Source organism: Erpetoichthys calabaricus, chromosome 3 (genome assembly GCF_900747795.2).
Source record: "Erpetoichthys calabaricus chromosome 3, fErpCal1.3, whole genome shotgun sequence".
Classification (NCBI taxonomy): Eukaryota; Metazoa; Chordata; class Cladistia; order Polypteriformes; family Polypteridae; genus Erpetoichthys; species Erpetoichthys calabaricus.
This window is the reverse complement of record NC_041396.2, coordinates 2,637,649-2,665,438: the sequence shown is the minus strand read 5'-3', so window position 1 is coordinate 2,665,438 and position 27,790 is coordinate 2,637,649. Positions and strand designations below refer to the sequence as shown.

Genomic DNA, 27,790 nt, shown 5'->3' with positions numbered 1-27,790 from the left:
TCCCTCTGCTCCGGCCCCTGCTTCTGAGCTGCTATACCTCTTTGATGGAGAAGACCTTGTGTTCTTTTGAGCAGGAGTCAGGGCCGAGGCATCAAGTTTGACAGCTGTTCCTTGCAAGGACGGATCGCCTCTGTAAGAGACGTGTGTTTGTGTCTGCCATAACAGCAATAAAGTTTCTGCTCTTAGGAAAACTTTCGGTACTCTGCTGTGCAACTTTGTGACCCAAGCTTGACAGTACATGTGTGACAGCCTACGATGAGAAAGAGCGTAGTGGCAGAAAAATCCTTGAAAAGATGGTAACACCACCAGCCACAGGATTTAATGTAAAACTGAAGCATTTATACCGTGTTTAGACCATAAAAAATGCAACAGAAGCATAAAGCTAAGCAACAAAACAAATGCCATGGAAAGCAACTCCCTTAATGTCCACTATGTTGGAATACGGTTTTCTTCCATGAAGGTTGGCCAATTAGGGAATGAGATGTTGTGCTGAACAGTGTTCAATCAGCAAAGAGCCATGTAATAAGCACAAACCAGATCAGTGTCTGCGTTTTCAAACCTCTCCACGTTTACCCGTCCACATGCAATGCTGAGCCGGCGTTTTCAGATATGCAGAGCATCTGGAAAGTATTCACAGCGCATCACTTTTTGCACATTTTGTTATGTTACAGCCTTATTCCAAAATGGATTCAATTCATTTTTTTCCTCAGAATTCTACACACAACACCCCATAATGACAACGTGAAAAAAGTTTACTTGAGATTTTTGCAAATTTATTAAAAATAAAAAAACTGAGAAAGCACATGTCCAGAAGTATTCACAGCCTTTGCCGTGAAGCTCAAAATTGAGCTCAGGTGCCTCCTGTTTCCCCTGATCATCCTTGAGATGTTTCTGCAGCTTCATTGGAGTCCACCTGTGGTCAATTCAGTTGACTGGACATGATTTAGAAAGGCACACACCTGTCTATAGAAGGTTCCACAGCTGACAGTTCATGTCAGAGCACAAACCAAGCATGAAGTCAAAGGAATTGTGTGTAGACCTCCGAGACAGGATTGTCTTGAGGCACAAATCGGGGGAAGGTTACAGAAAAATTTCTGCTGCTTTGAAGGTCCCAATGAGCACAGTGGCCTCCATCATCCGTAAGTGGAAGAAGTTCAAAACCACCAGGACTCTTCCTAGAGCTGGCTGGCCATCTAAAATGAGTGATCGGGGGAGAAGGGCCTTAGTCAGGGAGGTGACCAAGAACCCAATGGTCACTCTGTCAGAGCTCCAGAGGTCCTCTGTGGAGAGAGGAGAACCTTCCAGAAGGACAACCATCTCTGTAGCAATCCACCAATCAGGCCTGTATGGTAGAGTGGCCAGATGGAAGCCACTCCTTAGTAAAAGGCACATGGCAGCCCGCTTGGAGTTTGCCAAAAGGCACCTGAAGGACTCTCAGACCATGAGAAAGAAAATTCTCTGGTCTGATGAGACAAAGATTGAACTCTTTGGTGTGAATGCCAGGCGTCACGTTTGGAGGAAACCAGGCACTGCTCATCACCAGGACAATGCCATCCCCACAGTGAAGCATGGTGGTGGCAGCATCATGCTGTGGAGACTGGGAGACTAGTCAGGATAAAGGGAAAGATGACTGCAGCAATGTACAGAGACATCCTGGATGAAAACCTGCTCCAGAGCGCTCTTGACCTCAGACTGGGGCGACGGTTCATCTTTCAGCAGGACAACGACCCTAAGCACACAGCCAAGATATCAAAGGAGTGGCTTCAGGACAACTCTGTGAATGTCCTTGAGTGGCCCAGCCTGAGCCCAGACTTGAATCCGATTGAACATCTCTGGAGAGATCTTAAAATGGCTGTGCACCGACGCTTCCCATCCAACCTGATGGAGCTTGAGAGGTGCTGCAAAGAGGAATGGGCCAAACTGGCCAAGGATAGGTGTGCCAAGCTTGTGGCATCATATTCAAAAAGACTTGAGGCTGGAATTGCTGCCAAAGGGGCATCGACAAAGTATTGAGCAAAGGCTGTGAATACTTATGGACATGGGATTTCTCAGTTTTTTTTATTATTAATAAATTTGCAAAAACCTCAAGTAAACTTTTTTCACGTTGTCATTATGGGGTGTTGTGTGTAGAATTCTGAGGGAAAAAATGAATTGAATCCATTTTGGAATAAGGCTGTAACATAACAAAATGTGGAAAAAATGATGAAGCGCTGGGAATACTTTCCAGAGGCACTGTATACAGAGCGTTTTCAAAAGTCTCCATTTTTGGGGGTTAAAAAGGCTGGGGTAGTGTGTACAAAAGGCAAAAATGGGACAATATAGTGCTGTGGATGTAGTGACACAGGGAGCTGAGCTTATCCTGGGGGCTTTAGGGGTAAGAAAGGAGGCAACACTAGAATGAGACTCGACCCGTTTTAGGGCAGACACTTACACACAAACACAGCGCCCACTCACCAATACCAGGCCAATTAACTTAACATACACACCTTTGTGCCCAACCCTGGACTGGTACACTGTCAAAAGGGGGGCAGTGACCTGTTGCTGCTGGGATGGGCTCTACCCTGAGTAGAGGTGGAGGTGAAATAAATGGGTTTCAGAACATCGTGTTATATGACATTCTAAGGTCATTCAGACAACGTATTGTGCAACATGAAGAGGACGCCACCCTACGCTTTGGCTACTGTCTGACACAGTGCACCACACTGGTGATGTAATTCTGCCACCATCTTTTCAAACTTACAGATGGCACCCATAGATGGTGTCTAATGTCTAACGTTATTATTATCACAAGTGTGACTAATTTGCCCTTCAAGTCACTCCGCTCTACTCCCAGAACTCCCACTTACTGTACACTAGGGGCTGTATAGGTGGCCTTGCACTTTTTTCCAATCGGCCCCTTAATGTTCCATTTTCTTAGCAACTGTCAGAATAATTCAAGGAGGCAAGTGCTTTAATGATCCAAATCAGCAGTAAACCAACAGACTATTCTTATGACTTTTAAAGCTGTGCATGGCCCCCCGTAGTGGTTGCTGCATAGTAATGAATGCTGATTCAAGTGAGACCCTAGCACGTCACCTACCCTTTCAGTGCTCCATCAACCTCAGTAATACGGCGGCAGCAGCTGTTCTGTAACTCACTAGGTATAAAATGGCAAGCTAAATAAATACAGTACATTGGAATCTTTTTAGATTTTCTGCTTTCAGGAGTTTGCTGCGAAAGACAGCAGCAGGAACAAGAATCAAGAAAGAATATTTTGATTGGCAGAGCTACTTATTAAGTACAGAAGGGCTGGCATGAAAGCCTGACAGAGACAGACAGGACAGCAAGAGTGCGGGCAAAATCACAAAGAAAAGACAAAAGGAAGACAAAGCCAAATAAGAAGAAGAAAAACACGAAGGCAAGAATACAGCAAGGCTAAGGCGTGAATGGAAAAATGACGGGACAGATGGTGTAATGATGGAGAAGAGGAGATACGGAATCCACCCCACAATCACTTTTTAACTCCACTTAAAAGGAACACTCTGGCCCAAAACGATGATTTCTGCGTCTGTTACTTACAGACAGGTCCATAAGTAATTGGACAGTGACACAATTTTCACCATTTTGGCTAAGTATCCAACCACAATGGATTTGAAATAAAGCAAAGTGCAGACTTTTAGCTTTATTTTAATATTATATAAACTGTTTAGGATTGACAGACATTTTTAGAAGTGGTCCCCCATGTTTTCAAGAGCACAAAAGTATTTGGACAAACTAACCTAATCCATATTACTAACCGAGAATGCTAAACCGGATGATGGACGCAGGCACATCCGGCAATGGGCCGTAGCTGCAAAAAGACGTACTGCGCAGGCGCAAAAAGAGTCCGCGAGAGTCGGCTGAGGAGCCGAGAAAGGCGGACAAAAGAGGGCGAGAGAGGCGGATGAGGGTCCACGAGAGGCGCAGACGCAAAAAGAGTCCGCGAGAGTCGGAGAAAGGCAGACAAAAGAGGGCGACAAAGGCGGATGAGGGGCCGCGAGAGGCGGACAAGACCACAGAAAATAGGAGTGAGCACATACAAAAAGTAGTCACAGAAATGAGGCGCAACAAGCACCAAAAAAAGGAAAAGGCACATAAAAAAGTAGTCAAACGCGGGCAAAGAACGAAACACATTGCACACGAAACTAAACACACCAAAAAAAAAGAACAGACGAGCGCACAACAGCAGGGCACGACCACACACCCCCCCCCCCCCCCCCCCCACCCTACAGGCACTGGACGGGACGGGACGGGACACACACCAAGAGGGGGATTCATCAAGCCCATGGAAGGCAAAAAAAAAAAGAACACAAAACCACCCCACAGACCCTACAAGCAAGGGACGGGACACACACAAAGAGGGGGATTCAAACAAGACACAGGAACACAAAAAGAAAGAAGACGCTCGCGCAACAACAATCCCCCCCACACATCCATAAGAAGTGACACCCAAAGCCACATATTCTAAAGTGAACGTCGACACCTTCACACTAGGCAGCATAGGTGTCGGCATAGGTGTCAGCATAGGTGGATGTCCTTTCAATAAAGCACTATTTAACCGTTCAACTGCAGAAAAGGATACATATTAACAGTGAGTGCGATCCTCCTTATTACTTATCCATATTTCGCATGCTGAGAAAGAAACAAGTCATGAATACACGGTCACGGGTACAAAACGATTCGCGTGTCAAAGTGCTGCATCGAAATAAGCACGATTTCAAACCGAAAGAGCTCGCGTATCAGACATACAAAAAAGGGAGCGAAGAGACAGAATAAATGAACGGAGATGTGTGCAAAGCGCAAATGAACTGACAGAAAAAAAAAAGCAAGACGCGAAAAGCACAAAGCTCAAATGACCGACATACAAAAACGGACAAGGCTCGATACAAACAATGCACGGCGTAGACTGAAACAGACTTTGCTCAAAGCGGAGGCGAAGAAAAAAAAAGAAAAAAATAGCGCGTCACAAATAATGGACATGCAACAAAAAGGCAATCAAACGCAAAAAGCAAAACATGCCCGTCGCGGACATCAACGCCACACACCTGTTAAACGCTTACGCCAGTTGGCTGACAACGCCTTCAACAAGGAATCCACTATTGAGGAAAATTCTTTGGGATTAATGAATGTCATTTGCAATCATTGTCATTCACTTAACTTCACAGAAGAAACAACTGGCAATACAAATAATGAATTTACACGTTGTTGTCAAAAAGGTCAGATTAGACTGCCTCCTTTACATTCATATCCTGAATATCTAAAGAAGCTTCTAACTAACGATGTGCCTGAAAGTTAAAACTTTATGAACTGCATTACATCCTACAATAGTTCATTTGCTTTTGCATGTACTCGGCAAAGGCCCATACTGCTTTCGCATATGTGGACAAATATTGCATCGCATTGGAACAGTGCACCTGGAAACAAATCAACAACGCAAATATGCACAAATCTACATCCTCGATATCAACGCATGAACCTTCCTGAAAACAAACAATGCACGGAGCCTATAATGAGAAACGTCACTCATGTCATAAACAATCACCCATTAGCTAAGTCTATAAAAATGCTACATGAAGTTGAAAAGGAGGCAAATACAAAAGCAAATGCAGAAGTTATAGCGGCAACTACAATTGCTTTGGTCTTGATAAAGGACAAAGAACAAGATCCAAGACGATACAATCTGCCCGTCGTTAATGAAGTGGCAATTGTCTTTCAAAGTAAAGATGGTGAGCCTCCATTTCACAGAGATATTGTTCTACATTTACGTCCTGATAAAAACAACACACCTACATTCCAACGCATAAACATTTGCTTTCCGCTTCTTGATACTTTAACATACCCCATATTATTTACAACTGGACAGGAAGGATGGAGTGCTACAATTTCAAGAATTAAAAAACAGCAGGCACAGAGATGATCACGTGTATCCATGAAAGAATATTTCTCCTACAGACTCTCAGTAAGGGACGACTTTAATCCATTACTCAATGCAGGAAAGCTGACTCAACAATACATCGTTGACGTTTATGTTCGAGCGGAATCAAATGATCTGCAGTGGATAAAAAACAACCAGCCTTCACTTAGAGCCGATAAATACAAATCGCTGCTGGACTACATTAATCGGGATGCTGACGTCATGGAGCACATTCCAATAAAACATTAATATATGCCAAACACTCTATTTGTTATTTCTATGCGCATCATCCAAAGCTGCACACTATTCTATATCTAATTCATACATCTCACTCTTTGTCATGTCCCAACGCCAGGGGTTGGCGAGCGAAGCGAGCAGGGGGCGGAGCCCCCTAGTCATAAATAAATGATCATTTTCAATATTTGGTTGAAAATCCTTTCTAGTCAATGACTGATTGAAGTTTGGAACCCATGGCCATCTCCAAGTGCTGGGTTTCACAAATTGTAAAATTGCTACTGTCTTCCCCACAGGGTTTGTCAAGACTATTGAAACCCCACCTCAATCATTAGAACAACTAAAAAGGAAGACATTGTTTAGTGAGTAAGGGACAGATGATCAAAAGATTCGCCATGAGACCCACATGTTTGTTAGTACTGGTGACAGTGAATCCCTAAGCAGAATGCGGTGATGAGACTGGCACTTGACGTCACTCAAGACTTATGTGTGTGTGTTAATCTTCAAGGGTGGGAGTAGATGAACCTAATAAATGGACCTGGTGAGACTCACAAACTTCACAATAATACTGGGGGTCAACACTAAAGAACAACAAAGAATACTAAAGCATCCATGAAAAAAACCTGGGTTCACTTCCCGGGTCCTCCCTGCGTGGAGTTTGCATGTTCTCCCCGTGTCTGAGTGGGTTTCCTCCCACAGTCCAAAGACATGCAGGTTAGGTGCATTGGCGATTCTAAATTGTCCCTAGTGTGTGCTTGGTGTGTGTGTGCGTGCCCTGCAGTGGGCTGGCGCTCTGCCTGAGATTTGTTTCCTGCCTTGTGTCCTGTGTTGGCTGGGATTGGCTCCAGCAGACCCCTGTGACCTTGTGTTAGGATATAGTGGGTTGGATAATGGATGGATGGCTAGATTCTTTGTATTTAGCAGTTTTATATATAGTACCTTATAGTTACTGTATAAATGATGATTGTTTTTTTGTCATTGCATCTGAAGGAGTAGCTGCTGTGAAATTTCATAATACGTTGTAGAATAATGACAATAAAGGCTTCTAATTCAAATTCAATCAATAGCATGACAGCCAAGTGTGAGTGTGGGAGGCGAACATCAGCTGGGGTCTTCACTGTCAAAGTCTGATCTCCACCACACACGTTTCTGGACATGTGCTGTGTCTCAATCAAAGGAGATCTCTGAGAATCTCTGAAAAAAAAAAGTGGTCGATGCTCACCTGGCTGAAAAGTTTACAAATAAATATATCAGAAAAGTGAAAAAAGTGCCAACACTTTATTTTACCAACAGTCAGCAGCACATGGCGGCACTTGATAAATACAGACATGCAGTACCATCAGGTAATGCGGCTTGACTCAAGGCAGGTTCATTAACTTGCTTGGTGTCATACAGGAAGTCGGGGTGAGGATCGAACGGCCACCTTTTGGTTCAGAGCTCACTTCCTTAATTTCAGTGCTATGCTGCAATCCTACTGATAACAAATAAATACGATTACAGGATTTATAATTAAGCTGAATAAATGAGCCACGTCTGATGTGATGTCTGCAGGCACAGACATTTCCAGCTATTCCATATCTCGCTGCTGCTCTGAATGTGCAGAATATACAGTAAGTGACAAACGGCAATGCAAATGTGAGTGTATCACAAAGCAGAAGTGAGTCTGACCGCCTGTGACAATGGTGGTCACAAAGCTGGTTTGAGAAGGTGTGCTGTCGAAATTAGCACAAATGGTTTCTGCAAGGTGAAGATGGAATCAGCAGGACGTGATACAAGCGACTGCGGCAAGAAACAGAAACACAGCTGACAGGAAGTGAAAAGAATTAGCAAAATGAAGTAGGAGGAAAAAGAACAACCTGAAAATATGTGAGCATATTTCAAGGTGCACATTGTGATTACCCATAAGTGTTCAGATGAAAAGGACAATTCAGTGTGGCACCACCGAAAACAGCAAGCTGTTGGAGATATTAAAAAGAACGAGATCCAATCTGTAGAAAGCAATTGTGAAAATAAGGTGGTGATCTGAGTCTGCCATTCCTCCACCTCAGTCAGAGATTCGATGCCTAAGGAATCAAAGGCAGATATTAGATCCTAAAGAACCAGGATGACACCAAGATGACACTTAGGCCTCAGACTTTCATCACCAAAATGTGGCTCTAACTCCGCCAATAAAACAAAGTCTTTAGAGCACAGAAAGGCTTGATGGAAATGTGCATGTTAGGTGTAGTGGTGATTCTGTAAGTGTGGGTGTGTGGATGAGTAGACCCTGTAATCGACTGATGCCTGCACCCTGTGCTTTTATGACAGGCCTACCACCCACCCCAATGACCCTGAAGTGTGCTAAGTTATGTTAAGCTAAAATGATGACAATACCATGCTAAGAAGTATGGTGACACAGTACAGCTGGCAAGGAGCTGGTCCTGGCTCAGTGAGAATTCAGTTTAAGAAAATGGAGCTTTCAGGTGTCACACATGTACGCCTTGAGGACAGCATGAAGGCTCTGGTGGTAATTCTTTACTAATCCACAGGGTGGCACTGTATTCTAATGCCTCTTATCTTCCTCCCTTTACAAACCAGGGGCCTCATGTATAATGCTGTGCGTAGAATTCACACTATAACACGACGTATGGACAAAAGTGTAAATGTGCGTACGCACAAAAAAATCCAGATGCATAAATTTGTGCGAACACCAACTTCCACATTCTTTTGTTCCATAAATCCCGGTCAGCGTGAAAAGTAACGCACGTGCACACGCCTGCTGTCCCGCCCCAACTCCTCCCAGAATTACGCCTCTTTGAATGTGCAAATCAATATAAATAGCCCTTAAGCTCAGCCTTCTGTGAAAAGACAATGGCAAAAGCACGAGGGGAAATAGAAGAATTCCAGTGAATACCAAGTGGAGGCAAAGAAAAACATACTATTTGTTGGTTTAAACAGTGGTATAATCAACAAAAGGAAGTTGATAAGAGTGTCGGAGAAACTCAAAAGCTCACGTTCACAAAGTCGCACAGTGCCCAAAATAAAAAAGTTGTCAGATATCAAAGTCGCTGTGAAAAGGCGAGTCGAAGCCCACCGTCTTGAGTGTCATATGAAAGCCTATTAGGATACAGAGAAAAAAAATAGGCATACAGTGGGAAAAAAGCACGAAATGTATGTTAATCACGTAGTTTATTTTATCATTAAAGTAGAACATCATAAACTTCATCTTAAAATCCTTTAATTTACTAGTTTCTCAAATCCTGTCGTAACTAAAGTAGCACGTTAAATGCTTTGTTTTGTGTTTGATCTTCTATGTGCTCTATGTGTATGAATCACTATGTGCATCTTAAACGGGCTTTCTCTTCCTCCAAAAGGACACAGAATCCATTACATTCGTGATATCACAGCTCTCTGAATAATTAAAATACTGAGATGTATACTTGATATCATGTTCATGATGATAGGAGTTAAAGCATGTTATTAAACATGGGAACATGGTGGTACAGTGATTGTTCATGTCTCACGCAAGATGCTTGCTGAGCCGTGCGATACCTTCGATGAAATACTTTATTGTAGCAGTACTGTCTCTTTCAAACGTACTAACCTCCAATTCATGTCCTTGCTTTTCTTTCTCCAAATACCCAATCGCCACACAATCAGTTCTGTAATAGATGTTAAGCCATCTGTAAGTTTAGAACGCCGATTCTTCAAAACTTTTAAGGAACATCGAAATATCTTCATAGTACATGTTTAATTATACTATCCATCCTGTGTTGTGCCAGCCCCAGCAAGAATACAGCGCAAGGCAGAAACAATCCACTAACGGAGCGCCAGCGGCTCAGTAGCGCTGCGGCACCGTGTAGTTAAAGATAAAGTTTTATCTGTATAATATAATAAACATATTTTGCTGCATTTTATCTTAAAAATGATATCGTCATCATATGTAAATACACGTTTTATAAAGTGGCTGAGGTTGTGCAATATTACAACTGCATCGCAAATTTACAGTGAGGTGATTGTACTTAGGGTGGCACGGTGGCACAGTGGTAGCACTGCTGCCTCACAGTTAGGAGACCCAGGATAGCTTCCCAGGTCCTCCCTGCGTTGAGTTTGCATGTTCTCTCCGTGTCTGCATGGGTTTCCTCCCACAGTCCAAAGACATGCAGGTCAGGTGGATTGGCGATTTTAAATTGGCCCTGGTGTGTGCTTGGTGTTTGTGTGTGTCCTGCAGTGGGTTGGCATCCTGCCTGGGATTGGTTCCTGCCTTGTGCCCTGTGTTGGCTGGGATTGGCTCCAGCAGACCCCCGGTGACCCTGTGTTCGGATTCAGCGGGTTGGAAAATGGATGGATGGATGGATTGTACTTAGGGCGGCACGGTGGCGCAGTGGTAGCACTGCTGCCTCGCAGTTAGGAGACCCGGGTTCGCTTCCTGGGTCCTCCCTGCGTGGAGTCTGCATGTTCTCCCCATGTCTGCATGGGTTTCCTCCGGGCGCTCCGGTTTCCTCCCACAGCCTAAAGACATGCAGGTTAGGTGGACTGGCGATTCTAAATTGGCCCTGGTGTGTGGGTGTGTTTGTGTGTGTCCTGCGGTGGGTTGGCACCCTGCCCAGGATTGGTTCCTGCCTTGTGCCCTGTGTTGGCTGGGATTGGCTCCTGCAGACCCCCGTGACCCTGTGTTCGGATTCAGCTTTTTGGAAAATGGATGGATGGATGATTGTACTTATAAGTACTAACAGTTCTACAAGGAGCACTTGAAGGACTGATTAAGTGAATTTAGAGTTCTTGGGATGAAACTGAACCATGAGGTCCATACAGGAAAGGCTCTGAAGCGATTGTCATATGAGAGCAGTTCTAAAGACAGCTTGACTGAGGCAGCGTGTGCTTGATGCTGTATACCAATAATTCTCTTTCCAATCATCTGCTGTAGAGCTGTGATTCACACTCAGATACAGTGATATACTGTAAATGCTCTGAGTGGTGCAGTGAGAGTAATATGGAAAAAGATGATCTGCATCCAATATCTGCCTTTGATTCCTTAGGCACTGAATCTCTGACTGAGGTGGATGAATGGCAGACTCAGATCACCACCTTATTTTCACAATTGCTTTCTACAGATTGGATCTCGTTCTTTTTAATATCCGCATGTCTCCAACAACTTGCTATTTTCGGTGGTGCCACACTGAATTGTCCTTTTCATCTGAACACTTATGGGTAATCACAACGTGCACCTTGAAATATACTCGCATATTTTCAGGTTGTTCTTTTTCCTCCTACTTCATTTTGCTAATTCTTTTCACTTCCTGTCAGCTGTGTTTCTGTCTCTGGCCGCAGTCACTTGTATCACATGCTGCTGATTCCACGCATTAAACTAATAAACAGTATGCGGTTAATTTCAGTGTATTTATAAAGCCGCGTCAGGGATGTGGATCTAAAAAAGAAAGGGTAACCACACAGGAACAGTAGCACTGCTTTGACGCTGGGTGCTGCCAGTCTGCAAAACAATGGGTATGAGCTACTGTGGAAATGCGCATGGCTTTACGCCAAGTTTAGGTTTTATACATCGCGATCTGAGCATGGAAACAGGCTTATGCAACATTTTTGTGCGTACGCACCATTTATACATGAGGCCCCAGATGACTGACAACCTCACCACTTCTGACGTCACTTTTAGGGTCAGTCCATCCCCCTGGAGCTGCCTCTTCCTGCCTGGCTGGCATTTAACTAGAAGTGTTGCCATCTTGGATAGTGTGATCTGAGACTTGTGTTCTTAGTGACGTTTCTTTTTTGCTGAAAATCTGCATTTATTTTGCCTTATAACATACAGGGTCACGGTGTCGTCCCAACTCTTTATCTTTGTCCTCTTTTACACAGGCTTAATTAAAAAGCCCTGAACTACAATAAAACAAATAAATCAAAATACCATAACAACCTTAATTTCATAATATCATATTAAAATGTAGCTCTAACTCAAGCAATCCAAAGAAGTCTTTCAAGCAAAGAAAAGAACGACAGAAGTATGCATGTTAGATGGCTCTGTGTGAGTGCCACTGTGGGTGTGTCTGCCAGAGTAGGCCCTGCAATGGACTGATGCCCTGGCCAGGACTGTTTCCTGCCTTACACCCTGTGCTGTTGGGATAGGCTGCCACCTCCCACACCCCTGAATTATATTAAGGCGCAGTGGTAGTGCTGCTGCTTTGCAGTAAGGAGACTGTGGAAGATTGTGGATTCACTTCCCGGTTCCTCCCTGTGTGGATAGAGCTTTGAGTACTGAGAAAAGCGCTATAGAAATGTAATGAATTATTATTATTATTAAGTATGTCATGTTAAAATGAGGATATGATGAGAAGTACGGTGACAGAGCACACCTGGTCCAGTCTCAAAGTCAACACTTATATGCAGGCATTCATGAAAAGTAGAATCACAAAATGCTTTAGAAATCACCCAACACCATTACAGAAATGTACTGATTGTAACACTCAGAACAATCCAAATCAGAACATAACTGGGAATTTTAACACCACTTGTACTTTAACCCTTCTTTGTTTGGACAGGAATATTGTGGGATATTTTCCAAACCAAAATCTAAGCAGATGCAATTAAAAACATATCCAGATTAAACTACAGCACACCCCACTAAAATACCCTAAAAGATTAGGGTTACAAACCCCAAATTCAGCTCTCTTAGGTTACAGTGGATTCACTAAGTACTCAGACCCCTTCACTTTTTTCATATTTTATTTCTTTATTGCAGCTTTGTCCTAAAGTCGTTTGAATTTGGGTTTTTTTTCCTAATCAAGCAACACAATACCACAGAATGAAAAAAACAAAAACAGGATTTCAGAAAACTGTTGCAAATTAACTAAAAATAAAAAAATGTAGTCTTACATTGACAGAAGTATTCAAAACCTTTGCCTGGACAACTGAAATTTGGCTCAGGTGCATCTCATTCTATTGATCATCACTGTGATGTTTCTATACCTTGTTTAGAGTCCACCTGTGGTCAACTCATTGGACTGATTGAGAAAGAAACACACAGCTGTCCATAGAAGGTCCCACAGCTGGCCAAAAACCAAACCCTGAGGTAGAATGGAGCTGCCTGCAGAGCTCAGAGCTCAGAGTGTGTTGATGCTCAGATATGGGAAGGCCACACTCTCCTGCAGCATTGAAGACTCGCAAGAAGCACAGTGGCCTCCACAGGTAAACAGTAGAGCTGCCTGAATGAAGACCACTTCTGAGAGACTGAGGAGGGACTTCTGTCCACAGTCCATCTGCATCTTGAGTAAGGAAAGTGTTGAGAACAATGTGATACCCTACTGCTAACTCCCTTCATCTTCTTTTTCATCTGGCTGCTCCTGTTAGGGTTTGCCACAGCGGATTATCTTTTTTCATATCATCCTGTCCTCTCCATCTTGCTCTGTTACACCCATCACCTGCATGTCCTCTCTCACCACATCCATAAACCTCCTCTTAGGCCTTCCTCTTTTCCTCTTACCTGGCAGCTCTATCCTTAACATCCCTCTCCCAATATACCCAGCATCTCTCCTCTGCACATGTCCAAACCAACACAATCTTGCCTCTCTGACTTTGTCTCCCAACTGTCCCACCTGAGCTGACCCTCTGATGTCCTCATTTCTAATCCTATCCATCCTCGTCACACCCAATGTAAATCTTACCATCTTCAACTCTGCCTACTACAGCTCTGTCTCCTGTGCCACCGTCTCCAGCCTATATAACATAGCTGGTCTCACAACCGTCCTGTAGATCTTCCCTTTCACTCTTGCTGATACCCGTCTGTCACAAATCACTCCTGTCACTCTTCTCCACCCATTCCACCCTGCCTTCACTCTCTTCTTCACATCTCTTCCACAATCCCCATTACTCTGTACTGTTGATCCCAAGTATTTAAACTCCTCCACCTTCGCCAACTCTACTCCCTCATCCTCACCATTCCACTGACCTCCCTCTCATTCACACACATGTATTCTGTCTTGGTGGTCCTACTGACCTTCATTCCTCTCCTCTCCTCTCATATCTCCACCTCTCCAGGGTCTTCTCAACCTGCTCTCTACTCTCACTACAGATCACAATGTCATCAGCAAACATCATAGTCCACAGGAAACTCCCTTACATTATGTTATTCATTTATTTGTTATTTCATACATATTTAAAAGTCTATTAATGATTTTTGAATATTTATAAAGTCATGTATTTTTGTTATCGTCCCTTTATATTCTTTTAAAAGGCACAGTCATCTATCTATCATATAGTGCCTTTCTATCTATCTATCTATCTATCTATCTATCTATCTATCTATCTATCTATCTATCTATCTATCTATCTATCTATCTATCTATCTATCTATCTATCTATCTATCTATCTATCTATCTATCTATCTATCTATCTATCTATCTATCTATCTATCTATCTATCTATCTATCTATCATGGACCCTTGACTTACGAAGTAAAATTCGTTCGTGAGGGCTGGTTGTAACTCAAGTTGGTTGTAAGTCAAGACTATTTTTCCCATAAGAATCAATGGAAATACCCATAATGCGTTCCGAACCTCCCACAGCAACGCTTACTTAACCTTTTCATAATAAAAAAGGGTTGTATAATGTGCATAATTTACCAAAACAGCAATAATTTTTCTAATGTACTAACCAAAAAGTTATAAAAAGTGACTAGCCTACCAGAAACAACAGTTTCATACTGTACTCGCCATTTAATTTGACATCTTTGGGCTGCAGGAAGGGAGGAGGAGGAGAATGAAATGGAAGGTGGTTATTGTTTGGAAGGAGCCTCCTTATATAAATCTTTTCTTTGTAAAATTGTCGAGATGGTGGATTTCGACATGCTGTACATATTAGCGAGATCGGTCACACGAACACCACTCTCATATTTCTGCACAATTTCCTTCTTCGTTTCGATTGTGATCGCTTTGTTTACCTTTGTTACCTTCTCTTCCTTCCTTAGCAATTATCGAAAAAAATTATATAAATCACTGCACTGACCGAAGTTACATCCACAAACACATGTATCTGGGCTCCGACTGACACTTACGAACGCTCTTGGCTGTTTGTTTACAATCGCGCAAGCGGATACACGTGACCGCATTCAGGTTGTAACACAAGATGTTGGTTGTAAATCAAAACAAAAATTTTGGTTGTAAATCAAGTTGTTCGCATGTCAGGCCAGTCATATATCAAGGGGCGACTGTATCTATCTATTATATAGTGCCTTTTATATCTAAGTACCTTTGTCTGGTTATGACTAGATCATCCATTCCTTGTCCAGCCTCAGCCCTTTAAAGGGCACAAAAGGATGCTTTGTGAAGCCCTCTATTGGTGGTAAAACTGGGCTCAAGTAAAGGTTTATAAGTAAAGACAATTCCAGTCAGCAGGCAGCCCGTCACAGGGACCCCTGGGGTTGAATATGTGGGCTTTAACCTGGGCAGTGATACAGGTCAGAGGTTACCGGTAAGAGGTACATAGCTGGTTTTGACATTTCTTTGTATCCCCTACTAAGAACAGAAGCTCAGAGGTCAGTTGGTGCCGTTCATGTTTGGTGATCTGATAACACGATAAAACAAGATGTCCTATCAAAACTGGTACGTGTCAGAGACAATTCTGTGTTTTTATTTCCGTTTCAACCCCAGTAATAATCTGAGGAACCCCAACACTTTTTTTATGTCTTCTTCAGTTCTCTTTACAACAGCTGATAGCATAAACTCTTTAATGACAGCTGGGATTTAAGATTCACCTTCAAGGAGATCAGAATATGCCATCGGACAGAAAGATCAAAGTTTAAAGGATAAACAGCAAAGGTTCTCACATTAAAGATCAGGACTCTTAAGAAGATTACTGACGTATTGTTGAGAAGAGTGAGCTGGTGGCCATTAAACGTGAGGCTGAAATATGCAACATGGACACAGCGTCAAATGCATCACCCAAAAAAACATAACAGGCTTCCATATGTAAAAATGAGATAATATCGAAACCACAGGCCTAAGAGACTTCCAGCCCCATCTGAACTCAATTATTCTGCTCGGTTAAACTTCATAAGAAGTGTATAAATACAGAGCATCCATTGGCTCTTTATGTAACAAAGTGTACTACAGAGCTACGAAATATAACAGTGCTAAAAAAAGGCAGCCAGCTCAGCTTTCTAAGCTGTCAAAACAGGACACAGTAGTAGGCATTGTGGTCAGCGCACTGCGCTCGTGGAATTGAAGCGAATGACCCACAAGTCTCCATACTGCCTTTTACCTAAGTAGACGCCGTGCGAGTCTGAAACCACTTTTGAACATTTAATTGCCTGACTTACATGCAATCCGATCCTCCCACTCAAATGCTGCTGAATTTCCATTTAAATGAGTACATTTTGTTCACTTTAAAATTGCCACCTTTATCTATTCTGTAAATGGAACCTTCTTGGCGAGCCTGTAACACTTATTTTTTTTTTCCTGTGAAATAATCCAGCGTCATGACTGACTTGCAATAAAAGCATGAAAACTCTGATCATGGTGCAGTAATAAAATTACATTATTAAACTTACAAAAACACAACATGCCCAGTTTTTGTATTGCCATGCATTCTGGGACTATTCCCTGTATTATTTACATATAAATCATCCAATTAAATCATTACTCAGCTGGGATTTTGCCCCACGTTATCATTATAGTGGTAGTCTACCAAGGTTCAGTGTTGTTGCCAGTGTTATCTAATTTGACTGTGGGTAAGGACACCTCAGACAACCAAACCCTACAACTGTGGACCCTGTTACACGTTTACCTTGCTGAAGTCTCACATCCTGCCTTGGAATGGCACCCGGCCATGGAATTCACAGCTAGAGGAAAAACAACACTCAGCACATAGAACACGATATTCAAATAGATGGTACCAAAAAAAAGACATCAGCCAAGATGTCAAGAAGGTCACCAGCTTCAAATACTTTAGTTCTCAGGTCAACTTGGATGGTGAGTCCACAAATGATGCAGAAGCACATGTCAATGCAGCCTGGCGCCAGTGGCTGAAGTACTGAACAATCAAAAGTTATCCACATACTTCAAGGTGAAAGTTGTCTGCTCTGTCACTCCATATGGCACCCAGTGTTGGGTTGTAACTGCTAGTCACAAGTAAGCACTACATGTCATGGAAATGAAAATGCTGCATTGGACACTTGGACTCTTGAGATGGCACTGTGTCATGCACATCAGTTTGCACAGGATTGTGGAAGTAGCTTCCATTAGCAATAAGATGCAGACAGCCTACTCACAATGGTATGGCCAAGTTGGTATGGCAAAGACTGCCCTTCATCTCAGCCCACAAGACAAACCAGCACATGGGACACCCCAAGAAGCGAAGGCTTGATAGATTAATATGCGCCAAGGTAAAGCCAAACTGGAAGACTCTCTAGACTTAGAGAAATGGAAATGTACAAGTTGGTGGACACTGTGCTAATGTTGGATGGCCCAATTAAATAGGCTGATTATACTCTACTATGGTTCTGTCATGCAATACTTCATTTGTGTAAGGTAGGAAGATACACCAATAGATAAAGATTACTTACCTCTCCGTACTTGTACAGCTCCATGACAATCCAAACGGGATCCTCTTCAATAATACCAATCAGTTTCACAATATGTGGGTGGTCTAAGTTTTTCATGATCACTAGTGGAAAGAAAAAAATAAAACCAGAAGATCACAGGGGCTGCCAGAATTTATCGTGAAGGTTAGGCAGGCGGGGAAAGCAATGGAAATGAAAATGAAGAAATTCAGCATGAATTTATCCATCCATCCATTTTCCAACCCGCTGAATCCGAACACAGGGTCACGGGGGTCTGCTGGAGCCAATCCCAGCCAACACAGGGCACAAGACAGGAACCAATCCCGGGCAGGGTGCCAACCCACCGCAGGACACACAAAAACACACCCATACACCAAGCACACACTAGGGCCAATTTAGAATCACCAATCCACCTAACCTGCATGTCTTTGGACTGTGGGAGGAAACCCACGCAGACACGGGGAGAACATGCAAACATCACGCAGGGAGGACCCGGGAAGCAAACCCGGGTCTCCTAACTGCGAGGCAGCAGCGCTACCACTGCGCCACCGTGCCGCCCGCATGAATTTATTTAAAAAATAAATCAATACTGTGCTATCTATCTATCTATCTATCTATCTATCTATCTATCTATCTATCTATCTATCTATCTATCTATCTATCTATCTATCTATCATATAGTGCTTTTCACATCTATCGATCTATGGATTATATAGTGCCTTTCACTTCTATCTGTTATATAGCATCTTTCACTTCTATCTATCTATCTATCTATCTATCTATCTATCTATCTATCTATCTATCTATCTATCTATCTATCTATCTATCTATCTATCTATCTATTTACTTTACAACTTAACCTCTGTTATGGTCAGGCAAGGGTTCCTACCTTGAATCATTTTTAAACTACTTCTTTTTATCTTCTTTGTTCTTTTTTCATTATTATTCATAAGTTTTTAAACATATTGATTTTTCATTTATTATTTAACTAGACAAAGAGCCCGTTTCGACAACGTAAGATGAAACGGGCATGAGTTTGTGTCAGCAGTGTATGACGAACAAATGATAGGTAACGAAGAAGTTGTTTTGTAATGATTGTAGTCCACTTTACTCATTACTGTACAGGCTTGTACTGTTAGTTGATGAATTTTCCAGGCCTATAGTATAACATTGAATGATGAATATTCCAGTACAATATGGAATTGTAATAAGTACAAGCACCACAAACCTGATATAGGTGTATTGAATGAATGCGCTATTGAGTCAGAATGCGTAAGTAGGCCTCGAGCTGTAGTCGAAATCGCCTTTCAGGCCTCTAGAGCTTTAATCAAAGTCGCCTTTCTCATTGAATTTTTGCGGCCGTAAATCCGCCGCCTGCCGCGATGTTGGGGTTGGATGTCAGTCTCGTAAGTTTTTTCAGATAGCTGCACAGAAGGCGACTGCACATTCGGCTTTGGACGGCAAATTATGTATTAAGATTATGTATTATCTGTTATTTTGATTCTACTTGGTTATTATGCAGTACTTCTGTGTGTCTTTCATTTCTCTTATATTCCTTGTACTCTTTGAGTGGTACATGTCCATCACTGTCCCATCGCCCCCCCAACCCAAGCTCTATAAAGGTAGACTGGGGACTGAAGTCCAAGACAGCTCATTCGAGTATACTCTGGCGTAGGTGCTTTGTAAGTATTGTTCTCTTTGTGATTTCAAATTTGCCTCTGCACTGGAGCGTGGATATTCTTATGGATTGTGATTTTGACTTTGTTTGCTAGGATTGCCTTTGATAACCCCCCCTCCCTTTTTTTCTCTTTTCAACCTTTTTTGTCGAATTTTCGCTTTTCATTTAACAAATCTCCGTCTCTAAAGATTTCTTGTGGCCTTGTTCTGTATAAGCCAGAAGTTAACTGTAATCCTCTCCCTTATGGGGCATTTTAAGTGTGTTTTGGGTCTTTGCAGAATATATTTTTGAACATTGACAACGAAGTGTATTTTTACCTGGCGTAGGCCTAGGCCACCAGCCTCTATAGTAAAAACTAGGCTGCCTTTTGGTGCAGGCTGGTGGGATTGTAGCCTGCTTCCTTGGTTTTTTTTGGAGATTTCACACAACCTTGGAAACTTGTGAGATAATTCATGGTTACAGTCTTTGCCAATTTTTCTATTACTAAAGCAAACTAAGATATAACTTTCATATTGAATTATTTCAGTGGCTTCACTCACCTGCCTCACTCATGAACTTCTCCTTAACCTCCGGAGAGCAGTCTTTACACGTTTTCACAGCTACGGTTATTCTCTCCCCTTTCTAGATAAGAAAGATGCATGTATAAAACATCATTATAAAACAGTCAGGCCATCTAACAATAATAAAATGCAGAATAAAATAAGGCAAGTAAGAAAAAAATCTAAACAAGTTACATTAAGGACCTGTCACATCACCATCATTTCCAGCAGTTTTCAATTGCAGACTTTATTTAAATGACCTGAGCGACTCAGGGGGCAGTTGTGGCATGCTGCTAGGACCATGCAGGTTTGGTTTTGCTTTAAGTCATAGGGGTGGGCTTATGTGTGTGTGAGAGAGATATCAACCAATCAGAGCTCAGCTGGGAGTGCAGTGCTTATCATGTAGTTATGAGGAACAAGGAACACGAGAGTTTTGGACCTCACAAACTGAAGAGAGGCCCGTCTGTCTGATGTCTCGTGTTTGTCATACAACACCACAGGCAGCAAGCGATTCGCAGTCAGGGAAAGGGGTGATCTGGCAATATTGTGAAAAGTTGTACACTGCAAAAAATGAAATCTAAACAAGTGAAAAGTACTTATATTATGATGTTAAATATTTTCCTTATTGGAATTACTGACTTGTCAAAAAACTTGTATTTATAATTATTTAGCATGCTTTAAGAAATGCTTACCCTATCAGCAGATAATTTTGCCAAATAAAAGCAAAACATCTCTCATTTTAAGTTTTTTTGTCTAGTCTTTGCATATGCATTTTTGCAGTGTATCGTTTAATTTGTAGCCCCCCTGTGATTTTTAGTTATGTAATCTGACACACTAAGACAATCAGATCAGTAACTGCAGCTGACAAGTTTGAGATTTACTCTGACTGAAAGTCACGTAATATGTCAACAATCTTATTAGCACCCAGAATACTATACTGTCTTGATTATTGTGTGTTTGAATACTTCAAAATAAAGATGCTACAGATCTTAAAGTCACTGTCTGTTGACATGCATGCACAGCTGAGAGTCACCTTGCCTTGTATGCAGTACCACCTCAGGGCGAGAGGAGGTGCTGTTGCTATCTGCCTTGTCTCTTCTGTCTGCAGCCCGGAGAAGGTGATCCAGGAAGCCTACTGACCACACCCCCATCACTTCCTCAAGTCCCACCCCTATCCAGTCTGAAACATATAAAAAGTTCCTGTCCCCAGCAGTCGGTGTCTCACTTTGGCCCGAACTTGAAGCAGGACGGAAGCTCCTAGTTAAAAGAAGCAAACTTGCATTTTGTGTTCTTGTGCACTTTCTATGCATCTGTTTATTTCTGTGGAGCTTTTTTGATTTTGAAAGGAATATTAAATGGAGTGGCCCGGTTGGCATCCCAGCTATTTGTGGAACTCTGGAATCTCACTCATTTTCCACACTATGCATGAAATGCATGGAATAGCCAATAAATGTAATGATTTGGGATATTCCACGGAAAGCACCTGGAGATGATGATTTAAATCAGAAGGTGTAAGTTAAGTCAAACATGCACTCATGTGAAAATACTTCTGTATACAGTATATGAAACAGAACTGAAAATGACAAATGTAATCAATTTACGGACAGCTTTAACTCCCCACATTTTAGTGAAATGCATATTTTTAACGTAAAAAGCACATTTCTCAGTATGCATTCCATCTGCCTTAACTCATCACACCAGGCGGCACACACTGGACTCAAAAAGTCTTCAGATGCCTTCACTTTCTGCACACTTTATTGAGTTGTAGATTTTACTTTAAACGGATCGATAAGTTTACCATTTTTACCCATCAATCTACACTCAGTAACCCGTAATGACAAAGTGAAAACATGTGACCAGAAAGGTGTGCAAGTTTATTAAAAGTCAAAAACTGAAATCTCTCATTCATAGAAATAATTTAGACAATTAATTCAGTACTTGCAGAAGCCATTTCAGTTTTGAATCTTCTTGGGTAAGTCTCTACATGCTTGGCACACCTGGAATAAGGCAATGTTAGCGCATTCTTCCTGGCAGATCCTCTCAAGCTCTGTTTGATTGGATGGGTAGCGACTGTAAACTGCCATCTTCAGGTCTCTCCACACACATTCTATGAAGTTCAAGCTTGGGCTTTGGCTGGGCAACTCAAAAACACACAGAGAGTTGTCCCTAAGACACCCCACCATTGCCTTGGCTCTAAAGTGAACCATTGCCACAGTCTGAGGTGAAGTGCACTCTGGAGCAGATTTTCATCAAGGACCTCTCTGGATTTGGCTGCATTCATCCTTCCTTCAATTCTCACCAGTCTCCCTGTCCCTGCCACTGAGATTCACACCCACAGCATGATGCTGCTCTCATTATGCCTCATCAAGGAGATGGCATTAGACAGGTGTTGAGCACTGCCTGGTCCTCAACAGACATGGTGCTTAAAGTGCTGCTCATATAGTTCAGAATCTTCTGCCTGATGCTCTCAGAGTCCTGTAAATGCTGCTTGGAAAACCCTGAGTGGGAGTTAGCTACTTTGCCATAAACGCCTGATTGATGGGAGAGCTGCTGAGATTGTTATCCTTGTGAAAGGTTCTCCCATCTCAGCAGAGGGCTTTTGAGGCTCTGTATGAGAGACCATTAGGTCCTTAGTCATCTCCGACCGTAAATATAACAGCAGGTCATGTTACTTACAGAAATTCAGAGATGATTCTTCATTTAGGGGGTGTATTAATAAAGGGGATGAGGAGAAGAGTCAGGGGAGAACTTTGTTTCTTGGTGCAAAGAGAATTATCTGCATCCTAACATCAGTAAAACTAAAGAGCATTTTATTGACTTTCACCGCACCAAAGAGTCTCAATGTCCGGTCACTATTCAAGGCGGGGGTGCAGAGGTGGTCCACTCCTACAAGTACTTGGGGGTCCACATTAATGACAAGTAGGACTGGTCTCAGAACACAGAGGAACTAGAGAAGAAAGAGTGGAGCAAGGGCTCTCTTTTTCCTTTGGAGACTTCTACCACTCTGTGATGGTCACTGTGTTGTGATGGGCTGGTGACAGCACTTCAAGAGAGGCCAACCAAATTAACAAGCTCATTAGACAGACAGACAGACAGACAGACAGACAGACAGACAGACAGACAGACAGACAGACAGACAGACAGACAGATAGATAGATAGATAGATAGATAGATAGATAGATAGATAGATAGATAGATAGATAGATAGATAGATACTTTATTGATCCTGAGAGAGATTTAAGTAGCAGTAGCCCACAGTTATACCAAGTTAGACACAGACATTTAAGGTCACACTGTACACATATCACTAAGTAAGTACAGGCTGTGAAATGCAATCTCGGTACATTGGGGTTGAAGTCTTACAGTCCAATTCAGGTAAAGTAGATGGTGCATACAATAATGCCAGTGCAATGGGAACTGAGTAAATAATACCAGTAACAAAGTGAAAGGTGGCACATAACATTAAAGTGACAGATACTAAAGTGACATACTATTAAAGTAATATAAAGTAAAGTGCCATGGCGTATGCTCATAGGGTAACATGTTTAAAATGACACATTATAAAAAAGGTTACACAGAAGTGAGCAAGTAGTGAGATATAAAATGTAGTGCACAGCTAGCACAGCTAATATAGCTTATGAGCAGAAAAGGAGCGTCATCAGAACTCAACCACCCCGCACCACTGCTGGGAAGAGTGAAAGAGTCTAATTGCTCTGGGGACAAAAGTCCTTTCGTATCTGTCCGTATTGCAGTTCTGTGATAGCAGCCCACCACTAAACAAACTCCTCTGTTTAGCTATGGTAGTGTATAGAGGGTGATGTTCACTGTCCATAATGGATAGCAGCTTGCATAGTGTTCTCCTCTCTGCCATTGTCACCAGACAGTACTTTTCTATGCCAGTCACAGAGGCTGCTCGCCTGCTCAGCTTGTCAATACAATTAACATCCCTCTTCTTCAAGCTAAACCCCCAGCACACCACAGCATAGAAGAGAGTACTGGCAACTACCAACTGAGAGAACATCTGCAGGATTTTCTTACATATGGCTTTTCATAAAATAAAGCCGGCTTTGCCCCTCCCTGAACCGTTCCTTTGTGTTCTCTGACCAGTTATGAGATGCTTCTAACCAGGAGATAATAGTGGAAGGGGCAATTAAAACAAAACCTGAGTGCCATTATGAACAATGCTGCGCATCCTCTCTCTGACACATCAACAACGAAGACTTTCAACAATAAATTAGTCAGTAGAAGTGTGTAAAGAAGCACAACTGGGGGTCTTACATAACAACAGTGATATGCCTGTATAGAATCTTACTGGGTCTGGCACTGCCATGTCTGATGTTTTCTTTCTTTTCTTCCCTTTTAGTCATTCTGGCGTGTGTTCAGACCATAGTGTGTGAGCCTGCTCTGCCATTTCCTCTGCAGTTCCACTATGTTCAGAGACCATTCCAACCTGTCACTGATGTGGATCCCCCAGTACCTGTAGGAATGGACCACCTCTACTTCCAATCCCTAATAGTGACCAGACAGAGAGGCTCAATAACCAGTTCCTTGGATTTACTAAAATTCTCCCCCTGACTCCTCTCCTTTGACTCATCCCACCCCATAAGTGCAGAATCATCTGAGAATTTCTACAAGTGACCTGACCTGCTGTTATATCTCTGTGAAGGGAAGGGGAGACGGGCCTGTTCATTGTGGTGCTCCAGTGTTGCTCACACAGTCCTTGAGACTCATAAACTGTGATCTGCCTGACAGATAGTCCATCATCAGGACACCACAGGCTCATCCACCTGCATATCTCTGAGCGGACCCCTTAACTGGGACGGCTGGAGGGCACTGGAGAAATCAAAACACACAAAACCTTGACATTTCTTTCTTCTTGTTTCTTACCGGGTTTTTGTAAACTCCTTCATGCACTTCCCCAAAGAATCCTTCTCCTAGAATCCTTCCAAGAATGATGTCATTTCTGGAGATTCCATATTTTATGACTACAAACAAAAATAAAAACAATGTTCCATGAAGAATATCAAGTCAAATACTTTTAAAAAATGAAGAATTTCTCTAGTTATGCAGGGCCTATAAAAGTATTCACCTGTGTTGTGGTGTGAAATTGTGTATACAAGCTGATAAATATTTTGTATATCTTTATTTGTAACTGAGACAAAGCAAATGTAATATTAGTGAGGATAGTCAGGATAGTGAATTATATGTCAGGGTTGGTGATTCTCTGCAAGGCTCTCTCAATCAACCCCAACCCACGGGCTGGCAATCATCAGCTCAACAAATGGTTTTGGGGAGGCAGGCGTGAAGCCATTGTGTCGCACCAGAATTCAACTGGTCTAAAGTTGCCTGTTTGGTTTTTAAATCAGAAGCCATTAATAATAGTAATGATTATTTGCATTTATATAGCACTTTTCTCACTACTCAAACTACTCAGCAATTGCAGGTTAAGGGCCTTGCTCAACGGCCCAACAGAGCACAGTCCCTATTGGCATTTATGGGATTCGAACTGGCAGTGCAGATCCCTAGCCTCAGAGCCACCATGACATATTAAGTACCATGACGCCCTATTGCCTGTAGGGTTTGGACAGAATGTCTATAAATTTGCTTGCTTTACCCTTCCCTTTCATTCTCTTACACCATCATCATGAAGGAGCCTCTCACACACCATGAACTGAAAGGGACAACACAATGAAGAGCACAACTCGGCAGCCATATTGAGACAGGCATGCAGCCTGTTCTGAAGAAAGCTGACCAGAAATGATGACTTGACTAGAGATATTTTAAGTAACAAAGAAGTCTGTGTGCCCCCTGAAACTACACATCAGCATTTATCAGGTTGTATGTTTGCCAATATTCACTTGTACTTTGCTTATTGTTATCATTTATTGATATTATCAACTAGCGGTCCCCTGCGGCTTCACCCGTGTAGAAGTGAAACAGGACAATGAGGTGGGCCCTGCCCGGCTCCCTACTCCCAACGTCACGTTTCCCCCTCTTCCTTAGCCAGCAGCCTCTGTCTTGGATTAGTGAGAATATATCACTCCTGCAAGCGAACTATGATTCTTAGCGCAATGAGAAATCGCAAAATCAACCGGAATGTTTAAGCAAATTCTAGAAAAAAAACCTGATCTAAATCTATTCGCTAGCTAAGCGGATGTAAGATACGCCCTGAGGCTGGCACATGAGTGAGGAGGGCCTCGCCCCCCTCGGCACACTGTGTCTCTCTTGGATTTGCGCAAATAAACCGCTAAGCGAACTATGACACTTAGTGTGATGAAAGAAGTTGCAAAATCATCTGGAATGTTCAAGCAAATGACAATTAAAACAAATGTAAAAGAGTTGAGAAAGCTTTTAAAACTCAAAATCAAATCAAAAAGGGATGAATGGGCAGTGCCTCCAGAGTACAACTACATTAATAAATCTAGACATTTATTTACACATCTCTTGTATTTATTTCTCTTCTGGTTCGTCCTGCTTCCTCTTCAAAAGCAATCCCACCCACACGTAGCTGACACGGCATTTCTCGATTCCTATTCCTGCTGTTCCAAACCCTTCCCCACGCTGCCTGAGGCCTCCCATACACGCTCACGCCACTTTTCTTGATTCCAATTCCTCCTTCGGACTACCGCGTTCCCCGCTCCTCTCTCATGACCCCATTGGTGTCACGTCACCGCCCTATATCTAGTCTGACCGCATGACCTTTCACTTCAGCCACGTGTGCGCCTGGGAGTCTTTTCTGTAGCCTGCTACAGGATCGTACTCTGACGACCATTGGCATTGGTTTCGCTCCTTCATATTTTCGTTATACTGCGACGGTTGTTTCCTAAGCCTTTGTTATAAAATGAACGACAGTATCTTCTCTGCCGACGGGTTTTTGTACAACGTCATCTTATCGTTTACCCACTTTTATTCCTTTACGGAGACATTGGCTGGCACAAAGATTTACAACATGTTCCCGATAAAAGAACCGCCAAGCGAATAAGGCTTACTCAATGCCAATTTTACGCGTACAGATTAGCAATGAGGAGTACATTTAGTATTTTGCACTCCAGCTGCAAACTATTCCAACAGTACGTCATAGATGCGTATGTTAAAACAGAGGGCGTGTGTCTCAACTATCTCAGATTACATCAACAAGATCTGCGTGTGGAACAATACAAAGGACTATCAGACGCACTGCAAGGAAACACTGAAAATAACAACGTACATGTAGGCAAAATGATCATATTACTGTCCACATTTCAGGAAGTCCAAGATACATACACAAAAAACTAATGGCAGAATTACCTTCTCAATGTTTACCACAACAACAAGACCCAGTTGCTCAACTTTACGGTGATATCAATTTCTCGACTGTGACTCCCCAAGAACTTGCTGCAACACCAATACTGAGCGTCACAAATGACGATTCTCTACATATTAACAACAAACTTCTTGATCTTATACAGAGTGAAAAAGTGACCTTCAAGAGTGTAGATACAGTAGTCAGTGACGATCCTAATGATCAACTAATGTACCCACAGGAGTTTTTACACACCCTCACACCAACTGGCATGCCTCCCCATATCCTTCAGCTGAAGGTGGCAGCTGTAGTTACGCTCCTCTGAAATATTATGCCATCAAAAGGTCTTTGCAAGACTCATCGTTACCCGAATACATACAAATATTATTGAGTGCAAACTGATCGCTATCCAAAATTCTTAAACAATCTTCATTCCCAGAATCTCTCTCCTTCCTTCCGACACCAACCTCCCTTTAACATTTAAACGCACACAATTCCCACTCAGACTCGCCTTCTCCATGACTATCAACAAGTCCCAATGACAAACGTTTGCAAAGATTTGCGTTAATCTACAACAAC

General features: G+C 42.4%; 1 protein-coding gene across 3 annotated transcripts in view; it reads right to left on the bottom strand.

The window, feature by feature from the left end:
• The window catches only part of ptk2ba (protein tyrosine kinase 2 beta, a), a 386,610-nt gene that overhangs the window by 108,848 nt on the left and 249,972 nt on the right, over nucleotides 1-27,790 (bottom strand). For all 3 annotated transcript variants that reach the window (XM_028796341.2, XM_028796343.2, XM_028796338.2), the window contains exons 15-17: nucleotides 24,817-24,914; nucleotides 19,930-20,011; nucleotides 17,716-17,816 (exon numbers count right to left, since the gene is read on the bottom strand). In XM_028796341.2, coding sequence (XP_028652174.1) covers nucleotides 17,716-17,816; nucleotides 19,930-20,011; nucleotides 24,817-24,914 — 281 coding nt within the window. The remainder of the gene's footprint in view (nucleotides 1-17,715; nucleotides 17,817-19,929; nucleotides 20,012-24,816; nucleotides 24,915-27,790) is intronic.